The sequence below is a fragment of the Fukomys damarensis genome, unplaced genomic scaffold (assembly GCF_012274545.1).
Source record: "Fukomys damarensis isolate Sample0158 unplaced genomic scaffold, DMR_v1.0_HiC HiC_scaffold_16, whole genome shotgun sequence".
Taxonomy (NCBI): Eukaryota; Metazoa; Chordata; class Mammalia; order Rodentia; family Bathyergidae; genus Fukomys; species Fukomys damarensis.
The window spans coordinates 18,041,847-18,059,794 of record NW_022900928.1 but is presented as its reverse complement, the minus strand read 5'-3'; the positions used below and the strand labels follow the sequence as shown (position 1 = coordinate 18,059,794).

General features: G+C 41.4%; 1 protein-coding gene across 1 annotated transcript in view; it reads right to left on the bottom strand.

The window, feature by feature from the left end:
• Galnt18 (polypeptide N-acetylgalactosaminyltransferase 18) overlaps positions 1-17,948 on the bottom strand; it is a 328,098-nt gene that overhangs the window by 75,075 nt on the left and 235,075 nt on the right. The window contains exons 5-6 of the mRNA XM_010615263.1: positions 16,939-17,136; positions 12,703-12,817 (exon numbers count right to left, since the gene is read on the bottom strand). Of these exons, the coding sequence (XP_010613565.1) occupies positions 12,703-12,817; positions 16,939-17,136 (313 nt within the window). The remainder of the gene's footprint in view (positions 1-12,702; positions 12,818-16,938; positions 17,137-17,948) is intronic.

Sequence of the window (17,948 nt, the reverse complement as noted above, 5' to 3'; positions counted from 1 at the left end):
AAAAAAAAAGAAAGAAAACGTGTGTGTGTGTTTTTAAATAAAATGGAGTACTACTTAGCCATAAAGAGTGAGAAACTAGAGTCATTTATAGGAAAATTGATGTACGTTGAGGGGATATGCTGAAGAGAAGTAAATAGGATGCATATGTGTAAATTTCTCTAGTGTGAGAAACTGAAAGTGTAAATAAGGACTCAAAGGTATAATAGATGATGTGAAATAGGAAGAAATGGTGCATAGGGGAAGGGGAAGGGGAGGGGTGGGGGAAAAGAAAGATGGGAATGGAATGAACATGAGAAACAGAATAAATGGAAGCATCTTTGCAGATAGAGAGAGGTGGAGGGGTTTAAGTGAGGGCAGGGGGATGGGGAAAAATAAGAACCAAGATGGATGATGTAAAGGTGCCCATTCCCAAGGATGAACGTCCTTATACTGTGCACCTTAAATGTACCAATAAGATTAATATTGTACCAATAAACTCAATAAAAAGGAAAAAAAAAGAAAGAAAACGTGTGTGTGTGTTTTTAAATAAAATGGAGTACTACTTAGCCATAAAGAGTGAGAAACTAGAGTCATTTATAGGAAAATTGATGTACGTTGAGGGGATATGCTGAAGAGAAGTAAATAGGATGCATATGTGTAAATTTCTCTAGTGTGAGAAACTGAAAGTGTAAATAAGGACTAAAAGGTATAATAGATGATGTGAAATAGGAAGAAATGGTGCATAGGGGAAGGGGGCATGGGAGGGGTGGGGGAAAAGAAAGATGGGAATGGAATGAACATGAGAAACAGAATAAATGGAAGCATCTTTGTAGATAGAGAGAGGTGGAGGGGTTTAAGTGAGGGCAGGGGGATGGGGAAAAAATAAGAACCAAGATGGATGATGTAAAGGTGCTAATTCCCAAGGATGACGTCCTTATACTGTGCACCTTAAATGTACCAATAAGATTAGTTAATTAAAAAAAGTGTATGAGACTCACTTTGTCAGACTTACAGATGAATCTGCCTTATAAGCACTCTCCTGGAACAGCTCATACATGAGCGAATAGAGGGAGGAATGACTGAAGGTTCGTAGTTATTTCCATGGTTATTTTGAATATCAAACTTGCCCCATTTTCTCCTTTGAAGGAATTCTCTATTTCAAGCTCTTCTTTCTTAGCAATGGTACCTTAAATCTCCCATCATGGGGGCTGAAATATTTCAGTGCTATCTTTGTTGGGTCCTGAAAAACTAACTTGTTTATAAGAATCAAGAAAGGCTCCGTTCTGATCTCCAATTATCACTCATGTTATTATTAAAATTCAAAACAGTGCTAAGGGAACATTTGGACGTCAGCTTGGCTAAAGCTTTGGGTCACTGAGGAAGTATAAAGGACTGGAACCTTGAATTTGGTGTTGAGTGTTTTTTTTGAAATTCTTGGTCTCAGAAGATCAACGCTGAACACTACTTCCACTGTGTAAGTATCAGCCTTCTATAGGTGTAACCCTGTCACAGCGTCTCAAGGACAATGACAAGAGATTCCAATTCATGACAAAATGATACAAAACACGCACGCGTGCACACATACATTATTCCAAGGTCTCAGGCTATTCTGAATTCCAGTTTCAACTAGCTTAAGACAACCATAACATTTAGAAGCAACCAGAGACTAAATTCCAATTTAAGGTGTTTAATTATCTCTGTCTTAGGAAGGGGAAATAAGGGAATCTGCTTGCTGCCATTCCATGCCATGCTGCATCTGAAGATTTCTTGTGACCTTTGCAATTGAGTAAGAATGCTGGTCCCAAACCCCTTACCTTCTCCAGTCTATATAACTGTCCTAGCACAAACTATGTTACTTGACTGAAAACTGTTGTATCAGTGTTTTTAATTAGCTTCCTTGTTGGTCAGTGAAAAATAGCCCTGGTGCTTGCAGTGCACTGAGATTACTTGGACCTTTGAGTTCCAGGCCTTTAGGGAGAGCCATATAGTACGTCTTTCATGTGCTTCAATACCACGCAGTGGCCTGCCTATATGCCTGGACCTCCTTTGCTGGTGATTACAGCAAAGCCTCTAACCTTTTGGTTAACATTCTTCAAAAATCTTGAACAAAGGTGATGCCTACTCCAGGCAATGGCTAGGGACCATGCTTTCTCTTTTTCCTCTTCATCTCTACTTCCCTTGTACCAGATTTCTGACTTCCCATCTGTCCTCTTCATCTCATTTAGCAGGTTCACGGCTGATCTCGTTTCTGACTCTCTGGAGCTGGCTTCAGCTCAGCTCCTGCCCCATTTCCCCCTTCAGTTCTAAGGTCTCTTGAGGCCTCCAGAGAAGATGCTGTATGGTATCTGTTCCAGGGCCTGGCCCTCGTGGAAGTTTTGGGCTGGATCATCAAGTTCTGAAATGGCACTGTTATCATCTTCCAACACAATGCTGGCCCAGTGACAGAGTGATGAAGGCACGAGTCATGACATGAGCCAGGCTGGTTCTGATCTTGAGCAATTTTGGGTAGGAGGGATAGTTAGTTATTCAGTCCTGTTTCTCCTAGGTTCTAATTTAGAAAGTGCGGATAACAACCTGGAACTCACAGGGCTTATATAAAAATTATGAGATGATATACACAAAGTGATAGCAAATACCGTACAACAAGATGAAGCTCCTTTTCTTGTCACTGAAATTTTACCATCAGCTTCCAAATTGGTACCCTAAGAATAATTTCAGATTCTAAGCCAAGATAATGCCAACCGCAGGGCACAAATCCACTTTATGGAGTAACAACCTTCTTCTGTTGCCCAAGAATTTATATCACCTAATCTTAGATGTTCCAGAGCTCAGCAAGCCAATGTTGGGAACCGAGGAAGTGCATACAATCTCTCAGCTCCAAGGGATCCATCATAAATGCACTTTTTCTTTCCTTTAAGTCTCTGATAAAAATGCTGAGCAAGCCCGGAGACGCTAAGAGCTCACCAAAAGCTGTCTTCTGGAGTGCCCTCACCAGGCCTATATTCCCACTGATAGCTCTCCCTTCTGTTTCTGTTTTGTTTATTTATTTATTTTTTAGCCCAGGTCGCATTACAGAGGGACTTTCTTAGGTCCTTCTTAGGGTCAACTTACATATTCACCCCAACTCCCTAGAACATTCTTCCTCTTCTTACCCACCTGAAGAACACACATTCAGGCCTGGAGAGCCTGCTAAATGCTGCCTCCTCTGTGAAGCCTCACTCAGCTCACACAGGTGGAGAGGTCACTTCCTCCTGGGCCTCTCACAGCATATACAGGATCTTTCTTCCTCACCATTGTGACCCTGCGTAGTCTGTGTCTTACCCAGTGTTTTAATTTACATTATGCCCAACTTAGTACATTTTTACCCAGAAAGTGTTTTCTGGAGCAAACATCACTAAGGCAATATAATTCTCTTGATCAACTTTATTTTTTTCTTTTTTTGGTACTGGGGATTGAACTTGGGTCCCTGTGCCTGCAAAGCAGGTGCCGCAACCACTGAGCTAAATCCCTGGCCTCTCTTAATCAATTTTCTATACAATAAAATTAAAAAAAGACTGATACTTCTGCTACTTATATTTGAAAAAAGAAGCCTTTGCATAGAAAAGAGAGAGACAGAGAGAGAGACATCAGAGGCAAAATTAAAAGACATGTAACAAACTGGGAGAAAACATTTGCAATTTATATGAAAGGTGAAATATTACCACCCTAATGTGTAGCCATTCTAAAAATAGAAAGAAGACAAACAACTCTATAGGAAAGTGGGCCAAAGATATGAAGAGCTCACAGAAAAAAAGAAATGCAAATGGCCTTAATCACATGAAAAGCTTCTCAACCAAGTCCTTAATAAGAGAAATGTGAATTAAAACTACTCTAAAAATCACTTCTCATCTGTCAGATTGGCAAATTTTTCCATTGTTCCACAATGTACTGTGTTGGTACGGCTGTGAGGAAACTGACACCTTCATCATTCCTGGTAGAATAAATATTACCTGTCTGGAGGATATTGGATGAAGTTTAGGAACTATTCAGAAGATAACTCGTAAAAATATGAAAAATATATGTGAAGATTTAATTATAGTGCCATCTCCTTTCAAAGAAAAAGACTGAGGAATACCTTTGTATGCTATTACAGAATGATTTTCAGAAATACATATATATTTACTTTGATATATATAGATATATACTATATGTATATTCTCAAAAGAAATAGGTAGTAAAATTATGCATAGTATACCCCCATTTATCTAAGGCAGGGGAGATACTATTATATACACATTTCTTCATATTTTTTAAGTGTAAAATACTACACTCGATCTTAGCCAAAAGGCCGAGAAGCAATGAGTGTAAAGTAAAAGGAACAAAAAGAAATGTTGACATTAGTGGTAGTAAGGAAATAGGATGAAAAGGAACAGTGCTAGAAGGTAGACTTTTATGAATATGCCTTATTTTATAGATCTGATTTTGGATTATATGAATATTTACATAATTATAAAAAATTAAACTTAAAAATCAAGAGCAAAATTAAATACACAAGTCTATGTGTTTATTAGCTTGGTAGGAGAGCTACCTAGAGAGGAATCACTCTAGATATCTTCAAAGCATAGTAATTTGACTGTACATCTCTAGTGGGATATAACCTAGAAACAAGGAATTAAACTGTTTCTAGTTATCATGTTTTTGGTGACAGTGTTGTTATTAGTATTGTAGAACAGTTGCAGGCACCTGGGAGAATAAAACAAATGAGCAATTCCACTGTTGTCCTCAAGAGCCAGAAATTTTAGCATGGGAGAAAAGAAATACATAAAGATGTAAGAAAGATGAGACTGAGTAAAACCCTATAGTTCTAAATTTGAATCAGAAAGATGAATAGAAATGCTTGAAGTATTTTATCTCTCCAAAAACATTCATAATTTCTACTTCTGACTACAGTAAAGTTCTAGAAACCTGGAACAACCTAGTAGCAGTGAGTGCCTCCAGGGCCCAGTTTGTGGTTTTCTCACAAAAATACTATTCCTTGCTAAAGGTGCGCTGGGAAATAGTTAATCACAGGGAATGGCTAAGAAGAGCCTGGCATCACTAAAGATTCAAAAGAACTTGGGAACCAATGTCAATAGGTTTCCAATGGCCAAACTGGGAAAATGTGAAAGTCAAGGAGGATATTAAGTATGATGAACTGGAATACATCAAATATATTTAAATCCTCAAGTTCAAGAGACTGTAAAACTTATTGGTCTCCTTGGGAAGATGACTGAGAATCAATTCATCTTTTTGAAAGCTGTTATAGAAAGAACTGTCTATTCTCACTTCTTCAAATGAACCTGGTTGGTTGTACTTCTGGGCAGCTAGAGAATGAATTTCCGTAAATGTTTCTTTATGAAAATTATTCCAGCTAATAAATAAGAGAGAAAAAATAAATTTATTACTATTTTGCAAACTCTCATGAATTTTTAAATCAAAGCCATAATTGACAGTGACTGCTAGGATCACAGATGGAGAAATAAATAGATGCTATGTGCCTTGTGAAAGTACACAAAAACTATAAGATCGTCTTCCTAAAAATTCAACCCAAATCTCTAGACCTAAGTACCAGTTTAGAAGAAATAAACAGGATAGAAAAACATGCATCAGGGAAATGCAGTCATGAAAATCTAGATTATTCAAATCTCTACAGAAAGAGAGAGACGGAGGGAGGGAGTGAGGGAGGGGCAGAGGGAGAGAGATAAATAGGGGCCTGGAAAACATATTAACTAATCAAGTCACAATTTGAGCAAAAGGAAAGCAATAATGAGAAAATTAGTGAAATTTTAATATTCATTGAATAGTTGATGGTACTATGGAATTCTCAACACTTTTAGGGCTGAAAATAGTACTCTGGCCATGTTTATTGCTCTTTTTTTTTCTCATTGAGTTTACTGGTACATTTTAGGTATACAGCACAGTGACATTCATCATTGGGATCTTGTACCTTTACATGACAGGTCTTGGTTCTCACTTTTCCCCTTGTCCCTGCCCTCCCTTCACCCATGTTTATTGTTCTTTTGAAATGTCACAACCTAGTTTGCATGCATACTGAAACTTTTTTGATGAGATAATATGATGTCTGGGATTCGCTTTAAGGTAAGTAGAATTGGGAGAAGAGTGAGCAAGGGTAGAATTAAAACCAAACTGTTTTGAGCTGACAATTCTGAAACTAGTTGATGAGTAGAGATTTACTATTTTTATACATGAAAATGTCCACAAATGAAATGTTTTTAAAAGTCCTTTTTTAAAATAAAATATCTGGAGGATGGAACTCAGCATGCTAAATATTGTATTAATTATTTCAGAAGACAGCTGAATCCAAGTTCTAAAATTCAACTTCCTTTATCAGGGACCCCATTATACTTAATTCTTGGAATTATGGACCATGATAGGTGCAATATATGACTTGTCCCTGTTCCCTGGAAGCTAAGACATTTTCATATAACCTAGATTTAGTTAACTGTATGCTCTCATGCAGAATTTTAAGTCTTGATAAATGTCACCAAGACCTAAGCAAAGATGCCTGGTATCCAGGGATAGGATCTTAAGCAGAGATATTGAGACAGGATGTCAGTAACTCATAAATATGTCCAAATGGTTTTCCAACAGAGCCTCATCTAGTAGAATCAATATCTTCTCTGTGTTGTCTTCCAAACAGCTCTATCTAGTTCTAATTCATCCTCAGCTGGGACAAGAAGAAGAGCAAGTCTCTTTCATCTCTTCCATGACTATTTAGTCTTGGCAGTAGGATCAGAGATGTTCCCTAAATAGACTCTTATTACCACAGGGCTTTGGCTGTGTTCCTGCTGTGTAGCTCCTTTTCATTCTTGCTTGTTTTTCTTCTGCTTCTACAGATCTCTTTCTTTTTGTTAAGATATTCAACAGCCTTCCTGTAAATTTCTTTTGTGTTTTAGTTAGCCCGAGTCAGTTTTCTTTGCTTACAACATAGATTCTTGAGTGCTATTTGAAAAAAATAGTTCAGCAGAACTATAATACCTACAAATTAATGCATACTTTAAAAAACAAAGCACTATATGGATAGAATTATATTTATGCAACATACATATTTACACATATAATAGATATGATGGTGTTTTATATAGAACACTTTATAGTTTACAAAGTACTTACATTGATTTTCTTCTGTTATCTTTGTTGTTAAAATAATAATTATGATAATGAGCTAATAAAGCATAGGAGTGAATTCACTTTTCTTGTCAACATAAATATTTTTAATCCTATGACACTATTAGGATAAACTCTGGCTTACTTATAGCATTTGATTGCTGTGTGCATAAATAGGATAATTGTAGGGAAAGAATTTTGCAAACATAGATGAAAGGCAGTGCCCCTGTTTAGTTGATGGAAACAACAGATGAGTCAATTGTAGGAACTAAGGGGATTGTTTGACACCTGGCACCTGTGCAACTTGTGCAATCTACGACCACTGTGTCCACATCTTCTTGCTCCCTTCATCACACATACCACGCGGAACTGCATTTTTTTCTGGGGCACGTGTAGGTACTAGCTTCTTCATGGCTGAGAAAGGAGATTCGAGAAAGGAGATAAAAACTAGTAGACTAGGACAACAGCAAGACTTCCTGGGTTGAGAGTAGTCACAGACCAAAGTACTGTGATATCTCCAATGCAAGTCTTTGCATTGGTAAGCTGTCAAATAAAGCTATCTAAAGGAGGAGGACCTGAAAACAATTCTTCAGTGTCTCCAAGGCCAAAAAAGAGAAGCCAGTCAGCTAGACTTTCCCCTGTCCTGGGTGATAAACTACGAGAGGGATTCTCCCACGGTCAGGGAATCCACGTCCAGTCAGACCTTCTGATGAAGCTAGGAAAGAGCAGTTAGAGGAGGCAAAGCTGGCACCAAGGAATAAAGAATACACTCAACAATTCAATCTTAAGAACAGATAGTAAAAAGTTATCCAAGAGGATGAGAAAACTACTTACGAGTCATCATAGTAGCAGAGAGTATTCTAAAGAAGCAAATGATAGTGAATACTCCCAGGACGGAGACTCTGAGATGCTTCAAGGAACCCTAAGTGAGCAAAGCATAGATATCCAGCTAAGGAGCCAGTGACTTGCAGACATGCACAAGGAGCTATCCAACAAGGAGTTCTGCTGCCAGGCTCTTCTCCATGGCACATTTCAAGCTTTTTAACCAGTTTGGAATGTTCTAAGGGAGGGGCAAGATGACAGGGGGTCGCTTCACCTGGCTGCGTGCTCTGGACTATTGAGTGTTACTGGTAGGGCACTGGCTTCATCTATGGTGCTCTTCCCTTCCCCTTCTTACTCTCTTCCATTACAGAATGATCACTATGTCTTTGTTTTTGTTTTTTGGGGTATCAGGAATCGAACTCTGGCCCTTACGCTTGTGACGCAGGCAGCAGAACCACTGAGCCAAATCCCCAGCCTAATACTACCATGTCTATATTAAAGAATTTAACTGCAAGGAATAAAAAGCAGGTTAAGCTTCCAAATAAGGTTCCCCACATCAGTTCAATACAACTGATGATTGCTGATTTCAGGAAAGGCAAATCTTACAGATTAAATTTTCCAAAGAAAGGTTTAGATATGTGTATGGACTTTTCATCTTCTTGAACAGGCACACAGAATACAATTTCTTTATGACTCAAGAATCTTGAGATCACCAGAAATTGCACTGTAAACACTGTTTGGCTTCAAAAAAAAAAAAAAGAGATCCACGCTGCTACATTGTTAGATACTTGTTATCATATCTGTATTCTCAGTTCTAATAATTTCTACACATTTGGAATATTTTGTCTCTTCAAAGCTTGGCAGAGCTTAATGGTAAAGCCATCTTGTCACAGTTTTTCATTTGTGAGAATATTTTACATTATGAACTCAATTTATTTAATGGATACAGGACAATTGGGGATTTTTATTTCTTCCTGGGTCAGTTTGCATAAGCTACAAATTTCTTCAGACCTGAGATGTATCTTTTATAATTTACTTAATGACAACCTGTGTCTTAGTCACTTTCTTGTTGCTGTGACGCAATACCTGACACAATTTAAAAGAGAAGAAATTCATTTGGGATTAGATTTTTCAGTCTATGGCCAGCTGGTTTTAAGGCAGAAACAGGATGGCAGAGAGGTCTAGTGGAGGAAAAGCTGCTCATGTCATGAAGGCCAGGAAGCAGAGAGAGAAGGGAAAAGCCAGGGAGGGAGATATAACCCCACCAGGTCATGTTGTCAGTGACCTGTCTCTTCCAACCAGACCATTCCTCCCAACAGCAAGTCACCTATACCATCTCCGTGATTCAATCATCTTCAAAAAGCCCCACCTATGTGCTCACGAGGCCTGTGGAAGACATTCTTAATCTAAACTTTAACGGTCTGCTAGTGGCAAAGTCTTATGGATTTTTGTATGTTTGAAGATAACTTTCTTTTATTCTGGCTTTTGAGGGCTATTATTATTGGGTTTACATATATAGGTGGACAATTATATTCTCTCAGCATAACTAAGATATTATTTCATGATCTCTTGAATTCTATTGTTGCTGTTGAGAAGTCAGCTGTTATTCTAATGTCCCTGATCTTTAGGAAGACTACTTTTTTTTTTTTTTTTTTTTTTTTTTTTTTTTTTTTTTTTTTTTTTTTTTGCTGGTATAAGTTTTTCTCTTTGTCTTTTGTATTATACAGTTTTACTATATAACATGTCTAAATGTGACTACCTTCATATTTATCTTGCTCTGGATATGCTGGCTTCCTAAATTTAAGGATTGACCCTATTTAGGAAACTTTTAATCCATTATCTATTCAAATCCTGTCTTTTTTCTCCTGATTCTCTCTTTTTATAATTTCCATTTGGAATTTTGAGAGATATTGTATTAAACTCCCCCCACCCACATGTCTCTTTAACAATGTTTTTCCTTTTTTAGATGTCTTTCTGGGCTGATTTTGGATAATTTCTTTAGATCTATTTTCTAACATCCTATACCTGATTGTATCTGCAAAACCCCTATTTCTAAATAAGGTCCAATAAGGTCATAATTACAGCTAAAAGATAGTTAAGACTTCAACATATTTTTGCAAGGTGAGGGACCCAATTCAACCTATAAACATTTTCTAACAATTTTTTACTTTCTTGCCAGTTCTTGAATACTTTTTAATACATATTTTATAGTCATAAAGTATATAATCTTACTGTCTTCTATTCAATGTCACTTCTTATTTCCAATTTATTTCATTCTACCACAGATATGCCTTCCCTTTTCCCATTGCCTTGTGTGCTTAGGAATCAGGGGGAAAAAGTTTTATTAGAAATGAGTGCAAAAGAAGAATAAGGCAAAAAAAAAAAGAGTAATGCGTTAAATCATGATTCAATAGACATGACTGTGAATAAAATGGAAAGGAAGAACTACGTGGAGGATGTAATATCTTTTGGAGAGTGCTCAAAGGACTCTCATCCCTAGAGTAACCACTGTGATATGTTTATTGAATCATAAACATTGGGGTTGAATCCTTTATCTTTCACCAGTTGCATGACCTTAAGAACATATGTAAGCTCTTAATTTCACTCTTCTCAACTGAAAAAGAAGGGAAATATCATAATAATGTTCATTGTTACAGCACAATCCCAGCACAGGGTGGGCTTTCACTAAGCGTGCAAATAACCCCATTTTTATGTTCTAAAATAGAGAAGGATTTGGAATAAGTGGCTCTGGGAAACCGAGGTATGAAAAGCAGTGCTTTTCACTTTTACACTGAGGGGTAATTATTTTATAGACGAGAAAACTGAGGCACTGAGATGCTGGCTCACAAAACATGAAAGAAAAACATGAATAAACTGATAACTACCCAAATGAGGGCACCCGTTTGGCAGAGAATTGGCAGGCAGTTCTGTAGCCCTGCAGGGGAAACTGACATTAGGTGAACCAGTCCCTCCCTCTTCTGTGTGCTGGGTTCTGCCAGCTAAGAGGAGGCTGGGCCCTTGCGTTAAAAAACACCTTTCCTTGAACTCCAGCAACAATTCATCCCTGGCAAGCAGAAGGGAAGAAATGTAAAGGAAAAAAAAAAAAAAACAGACAAGATTTTATACAATATTTTAAACCCTGAACATGAAGCCACCTAAAGATATTTTAACATACATTTGAGAGCCCCACTCACCCAGGCCCACACTCCAGAACAGCTTTATAATTTAAGGAAGGAAAAGCCAGAAATCACCACCACTCTGTGATCGACTCACACACATGTTGGAAGCAGGGTTCACAAATCTAATTCCCTTCTCCATTCCTGGACATTTTTACCCAGAGAACACAAGTGACCAGAGGCGGTGTTGCCTGCTCAGCCAATTCCTGACAGCAGCTCCTGGCAAAACATATCATGTTTGGGGGCAAACATTTATCCAGGAGCAGTGCTAAAATGAGACGGGGAGGATGCCAGACAGTGAATCAATGACCAGTGGAGGGAGAGCTGGAAAAATGAGGGCGATCATGCAGGCGCTGTCCTCCATGAATACATTAGCCCCCAATGAGCCCATGCATTTCCCCTGCCCCCAAAGCAATTTCTGGAAGTTCCAGTGAGCACAGGTGTCAGGAAGTGTTTTCTAAGCTCGGCTTCAGACAGGCCATTCCTGCTGCCAGTCCTCAAAGCCCATTAAGCCTGGGGACACAGTGGGCCCTACATAGCTCCTGTCAGGTCCCATAGATGCTATGAGAGACTCACGCAGGCCAGAGGGGCAAAAGTGGAATCATCAGCTGGAAACAGCCAGATGGTGGAAGAAGTCTTCTTGGGAGTGTAAGCAGGCTGGTATGAGGAAAAAAATCTCAGATGAGAGCCATGGACACCAGGAGGGGCCCTCTTCAGACTTAAAGTATGTGGGTGCCAGGCTGTTAATGATCTCCATGGGGAAGATAGTAGGAACCACCACACGGCCACGCCACAGTTCAAACACTGGGCTGTAACACTCCCTGGGCATGGAACAGATTCTTCCTCGTATCTCTCGTCATCACATTCCTGCCCCACACCACGGCAGCTAATGGTTCCTGTGAGGGATGGGAGGGGCATGTTCTGGGTTTGTCAGAGGCAGGGGTAAGGAGCACAAAGCCTAGGATGCTGTCCTGTAGGATGAGAAAGGGAACAGTGCCGCTCACAGAGTCACACATGGGCCTGGGGGATGATGAGTAGCGACCCCAGGAAAGGGTGTGAGGCAGTAACAGGCCCAGGGCTCTGGCCAGTGCTGGTGCGGCCAGAACACAAGGAGTGAGCCTCGCTGCATTCTGTTATCCACAGGGCAGAGCTTATTTCCCTGTACCTCTCTTTCGACAGTCTCTGTGAAAGTCCTGTGGGCCATGATGGAAGAGATGGAGAGCATCCAAGGGACTCTGAGGAGCAGTGCTGTCTGCCACCACTTGCTGCCTACTGCCTCGCCGCCTGGCACACACCTTGGCTCATCCTGATGGAGTCATGTTGCTTTTGATGAAGAAGCAGCTCCCTCAAGTCTCCCCGCCCCCCTACCAGCAAGCAGGTCCTGAAGTCCTCTTCCTTCTGAAGATGCAGAAGGCGCCCCCTGGAGACCCCGCCTCTGGCCCCAGTCACACACATGGACCAAGTTTAGGGATTCAGAATCAGACTGTGACCCTTGACTTTAAGTCCCCTTTCTTCGTCTCCGGACTCATTCACCCCTGTGGGAGCTGAGTTTGCCCTGTCTGTGAGGAACCCCACTCACCCTGATCCCGAGCTCGACATTCTCGCCTCCATAGACCTCCATGCCTTCGTCCAGCAGGCCGATCTCCTGGAAGTACTGGCGGTCCACAATGAAGCAGCCAATGAGGGCGGGGCTCCTGCAGGGGACGGGGAGGTGGGCCGGTGGTGAGCACAGGGCTGTCTCCTGGGAGCCTCTCGGGGAGAAAGAGCTTCCTACCAGGAGGACTGGTTCTCCCTCACTCTGCTGCCAGAGCCCCTGTAGGTCTCCTCTGAGCTGCCCTGGTCTGTTTGCTCCCAGCTACTCCAGGAAGGCTTGGTTATTAGGGCAGCAGGTAGACAACTCCTAATTCCCAGGACCGGCATCATTCCCATCAGGGCTTGGGTGTGTCCTAGCCTGGGGCAATGGTCATCTTCCTGTCTAGACTAATTGTTTGTGTCTCTCACTGCCTTCATCCTGACCTCTGAGCTACCCAGCCCACCTGTTCTGTCGGGGCACCCATGCCAACTGCTCACCCTCCTCAATTGGGGTTCTTCATGCCAACTTGTGTCTTCTTAGAGAGAGAAGCTGGGAAAATGTGGTAAAGGGCTTTGGATCGCATGAAAAATAATCCGTAGGTTTCTTGGTAGATAGAGGGGTATTCACAAGGTATGACAGGTGTGCTGATAGTGGTGTGAACAGATCTGTTTAAAAAACTACTCAGGCAGTAGTGAGGACTGGGGGGTTGAGGAATCAATAATGGGTGTTGCTCTCAGAAGAAAGCAGCATTCCTACTGGGAAACTGCCCTCGGCTGTCTGCTGGACCCACAGACCAGAGTGTTTAGGTAGACTCCAGGTTCGGAGTCAACAGCCTTCCTCCTTTAGGGCTCCGAGATTCTGTAAGCACCCAGTAGAATCAGCGGGGGCTCATGAGCTGCTTCTCTGATCACAGCAAATGGCTTTGAACTGTTCTACTGCACACTGCTACCCTTCCTAGTTCTTGCCTGGCATTTCATCAACCCATGGCTGGAGGATTTGGAAGGGAAGGGGGAGAAAAGGAGAAATGAAGAATCCTTAGCTATGAGAAACCGTCAATCACATGCAAATGTATCTGTCTTTGAAATTGGAACTTATCACTGTAGAGAAAGAACTATTTTGTAGGCTATTTCCCTGGAGGATGCTGATGCAGGAGGCTGCTCAAAACACTGATGCCCTGGGGTCACTGCCACTCTTGCTTTAAAATCACCACACTTATTTTAAATGGTTTCACCCTCAGAGACCACAGGAGTGGACTGTTGTCAATTTGTGCTCCTAAAGCAAGCTGGTGGAGGACACTGGACTAGGCCTTTGAGGTAAGCATTATGGGAATAACCCCACTTCTGGCTGTGATTCTCTGAGAAGAGAGCTTCAGCCTTTCTGAGTCCCTGAATCTATGGGACAATATGAGCTATAGCCTTATGTGGACTCAATTCCATAAGGTAAAGCTACAGTAAGCCTCTGGGACATAACTGGCACTCAAAATCTCATTTAAAAAGATACACTTGCTCATCAAATAATTCCAGAGGATCTTTTTTTTTCTAAACATAAGATGGTCCATCAGAGTGGGGTTTGTTTCACCTCTGCACTCATGAGTGTTAGACATGACAAGGCACTCTGGACCTGTGTTCCTAGAGCATGTGGAAAGGCGTCTTGCTCCACCTGCTACATCCAGCTAGGGAGGAACAGAATCTGGAACATAGGCCACCTTGGAAGGTCCATTACTTATTAACCAGCTAGGGTATTAAGTGGATTGATCAGCCTAAAAGTGTTATTGATCTATGCCCTTCATGATTCCTGAAAGGATTAAGAAATACCTTGTGAGAAAAGGTGAAATATATTGAAAAACATAAATTGTGTCTGGAAAGATCTAAAGATTACATTAAATTGGGCATCAGTTAGCAGGCATGTGAAAATTGAGGTTCTCTTTTGTAGTTCTTAAAGTGCACTCACAAATAGGGCTCTGAGCTCTTGATGGGCCAAGGTGAAAATGAATACACACAGTCTTAGAAATAAAATGTACAGTTCTTATGTGAAAACATCTTACTGAATGATTCTACAGGGTTAGCAAGGTTTTCTTTGACTAGCAGTTGATCTGAAAGAAATTTATCATGTGGATCTTCTTAAAGAGATCCCTGGGGGACCCCATGAACAATCATCTCAAAGGCATTCCTTTAGTACCCAGTAGAGGGTGTCACTGAGCTTTTTCTATAGCTTACACCATGTGTAGGCAAAATGCTAAAGCATAGCTCCAAAGATAACAGAGTCAGGATCCACAGGGTACATTTGTATAAATGACAGTTTCTGCGAGGAACAAACCAGGGATGTTCTTCCAAAACTTTTTCATAAATGAAATTTCTCTCAATCAAGTTTCTAATAAAAATTGAGTAATGGGAAATGTGAGGGTGAGGGGACATCCTCTAGCAAGATCCTGGAATGAAGCTTCACTGACTAAGATCAGGTTGGTCCACTTAAAAGATGAGCAGAACAGAAACAGGTAATAGCAATACAGTCTTCTGGAAGAACGTCCATTGCAGTATATTTCTCTCCAATAGTATTTAGTCAACCAGGGGCAGAAATGGGCCACACCATTTATCAAAAGTGGCCAGTTAGAGGGATGATGACTAGCCAGGGTCTGGCTGACCTGAGTGGATCCTGGCTCTTTTCTCAGTCTTGTTCTTATCTTATAAGACAGGGATGACACAATGAGTTGTCACTAGGTTATAATAGACACAATGACACTATGTGTGTCAAAGGTTCTTGTTTATAGGAGGCTCCCAGCAAATATTCAGTCACTCAAAAGTGTGGCATAGACCTCACAGAGTGGGTAACTGATATGGTTGGGACATGGTTTGGCTTGTGCCACTCAAAGGTTCATGAACTGAAAGCTTGGTCCTCACCATAACAATATTCTGAGGTAGTAGATTTTTAAGAGGCAAGACCTAGTGGAAGGTGATTAGATCTTGGGGCATCACATCCAGAAGGGAATGAGGCAGTTCTGGTAGGATCAGATTAGTCCTTGAGAGAGCAGGTGGTCATAAAGAAAGGCCACCTTGCATACTTGGCCCTTTCTGCATGTGGCTGTCTCCTCTCCTGTTCCTGCCATAAGATGCCACCTGCTTTGTTATAATGCATCCAGAAGGTCCTTGTCAGAGGCTGACCAAGAAGGTCACACAATCTTGGACTTTCACCTTCTAACACTGTGAGCTAAATAAACATCTTTTTAAAAAATAAATTATACAGCCCCAGGTGTTTTGTTATAGCAAACAAAAACAGACTAAGAAAGTAGCAGAGGTAACCAGAAGAAAGCTAAGCAAGTTTTCATCAATTCTAATTTAAACATGAATATCTTTTTTAACTTCTGGCAAGGAGGAGTGTGACCTTAGGTTATAATCACCTACATTCACTTGCATTTTTCACAATCTTTTTTCTCATGCAATACAAAGAAACACCATCTTCTAATCTCCTCCTTCATTCCAGGAACTTCCCCATAGGCGGTGTTCTGGTGCTGTCTGTGTGTTTGTTGCTAAGGGAGCACAGGAACCCACCCGTCAACACAGATAGAAACAAGGCTGGTAGGGACAGGTATGCAGGAGTCCTGACCTATAAAAGAGGCCACATAGGGGAGTAATTGAGGGGTGTAGAGAGATAGTAGCAAAGGCAGGAGGACTTGAGATCTTTGAAATGTAGTTTGATACCACTTTTGTTTGAGTCCTACAGGATAAAACTCAAATAGCATCAAAGAACACAAGTCCCATGGGGTCTGGTCTGGCCTCTCCTCCTGTCCGTTTCATTACTTAGGGCTTCTTCTTGCTTACATTTCTCCTTCCAGTCACTTTGAACCTGCTCCTGCTCTACAACTGTGAACTTCACGTCCATCCCCCACCTAACCGTCTCTCATTACAAAGAAACACAAATGCTAATGCGTGAAGAATTTCCCATTTCTCTACTTGCCATCCACTCCACCTGCGTGGTAAAGTAATTTTCCATTCAAATTATTTTGTCTGTCTTCACTACACTCCAGACTTTGAGGGTTGGGGACCAAATTTCACAGCTGACCCCCAGCAGGCATCCCTGGTGATGTGTCCAGATGGGTAACTTTGAGGCTCTGAGTGGATTCTGGGTGTCATTTTGGCTCCTTTTGAGTGCATGTTTGGAGGTTGTTTGGAGAATATGTTCTGAGCAGGGAGGGGGGTCCTGGTGTGGTGGACAAGGCAAAGAGAGCCACAGGCAAAGGTGCTGTACCTGATTGGAGCAGTGGAGTTCTCCAGCTTCCACCAGGCCTTGGGAGGATTTAAGTAGCGGCACCACAGCTCCCAGTCAAAGCCCTGGGCAGCAAGTGGGTATTCTTCTATCTCAAAGTTGTCATATTTAATGTTATCAAAGGATGGTGAGATGATCCGCTTCCGGTTCTCCTTTATTCGGGTAAGAACAGGTTCAGCCCTGTGCAGGAGGGAAGGAGAGAGGGGATGACTGCTTCCAAGGTGGACAACAACCAGATTAGCATCTCCTGAAGGTTCATTTCTAGCAGAGGGAGGAAGGAGCACCAGTTATCGCAATGAGACCACACTGCTTCCCATACCCTGAGGACTTCCGGGTTGGCAGGTAGCCTGGCCGCCCCTTCAGTATGTCCTGAGCTGGTCTAAGAGACCCTTGTCCACCCTGTTTACTCTCCCTGTCTCCATATACAACAAAAATCAAGAATAAGGATGAAAAAAAAAATGAGGGAAGAGATTTGAGGCCCCAGAGGAAATTTTCAACCTGGGCTTTGATTTTGCTAAAATTCAGTGTATTGACCTGGAGGAGAGAAAAAGCATGGTGGCCCCATGCAGTCCCCAAATATCTGAGGAGAGGTGGTACATCCACGCCTCCCCAGGGAGGCAGGAAGCCCCTTTGGGCATCATGCAAACAATGTGTTTGCAGACAGGAATGAGAAGCTTCTCATTAATAATACATTCGCTGCATAATTGTTTATTCAAATTGGCTTGAAATAATAAGTGTCCCTCTCCTACTCTGGTCATAAATCCAGTGAAAATGCCTTTTAAATAGTCACAAATGGCAAGCAGGGACTTCAGCTATAAAAAATGGCTGCATTGCTGCCTTAATTTGGGCCTGTTATGCGGGAATCCAGCTCTGGCAGCGGGCATGCCCTGCTGCCCGGCAACTCTTATTGCCAAAGTGCCCTCCTCACCCAGCTTTCCAGAGACAGAGGCTGGACGGTGCAGCCAGAAGGGAGTGGGGCCCAAGGCCATGAA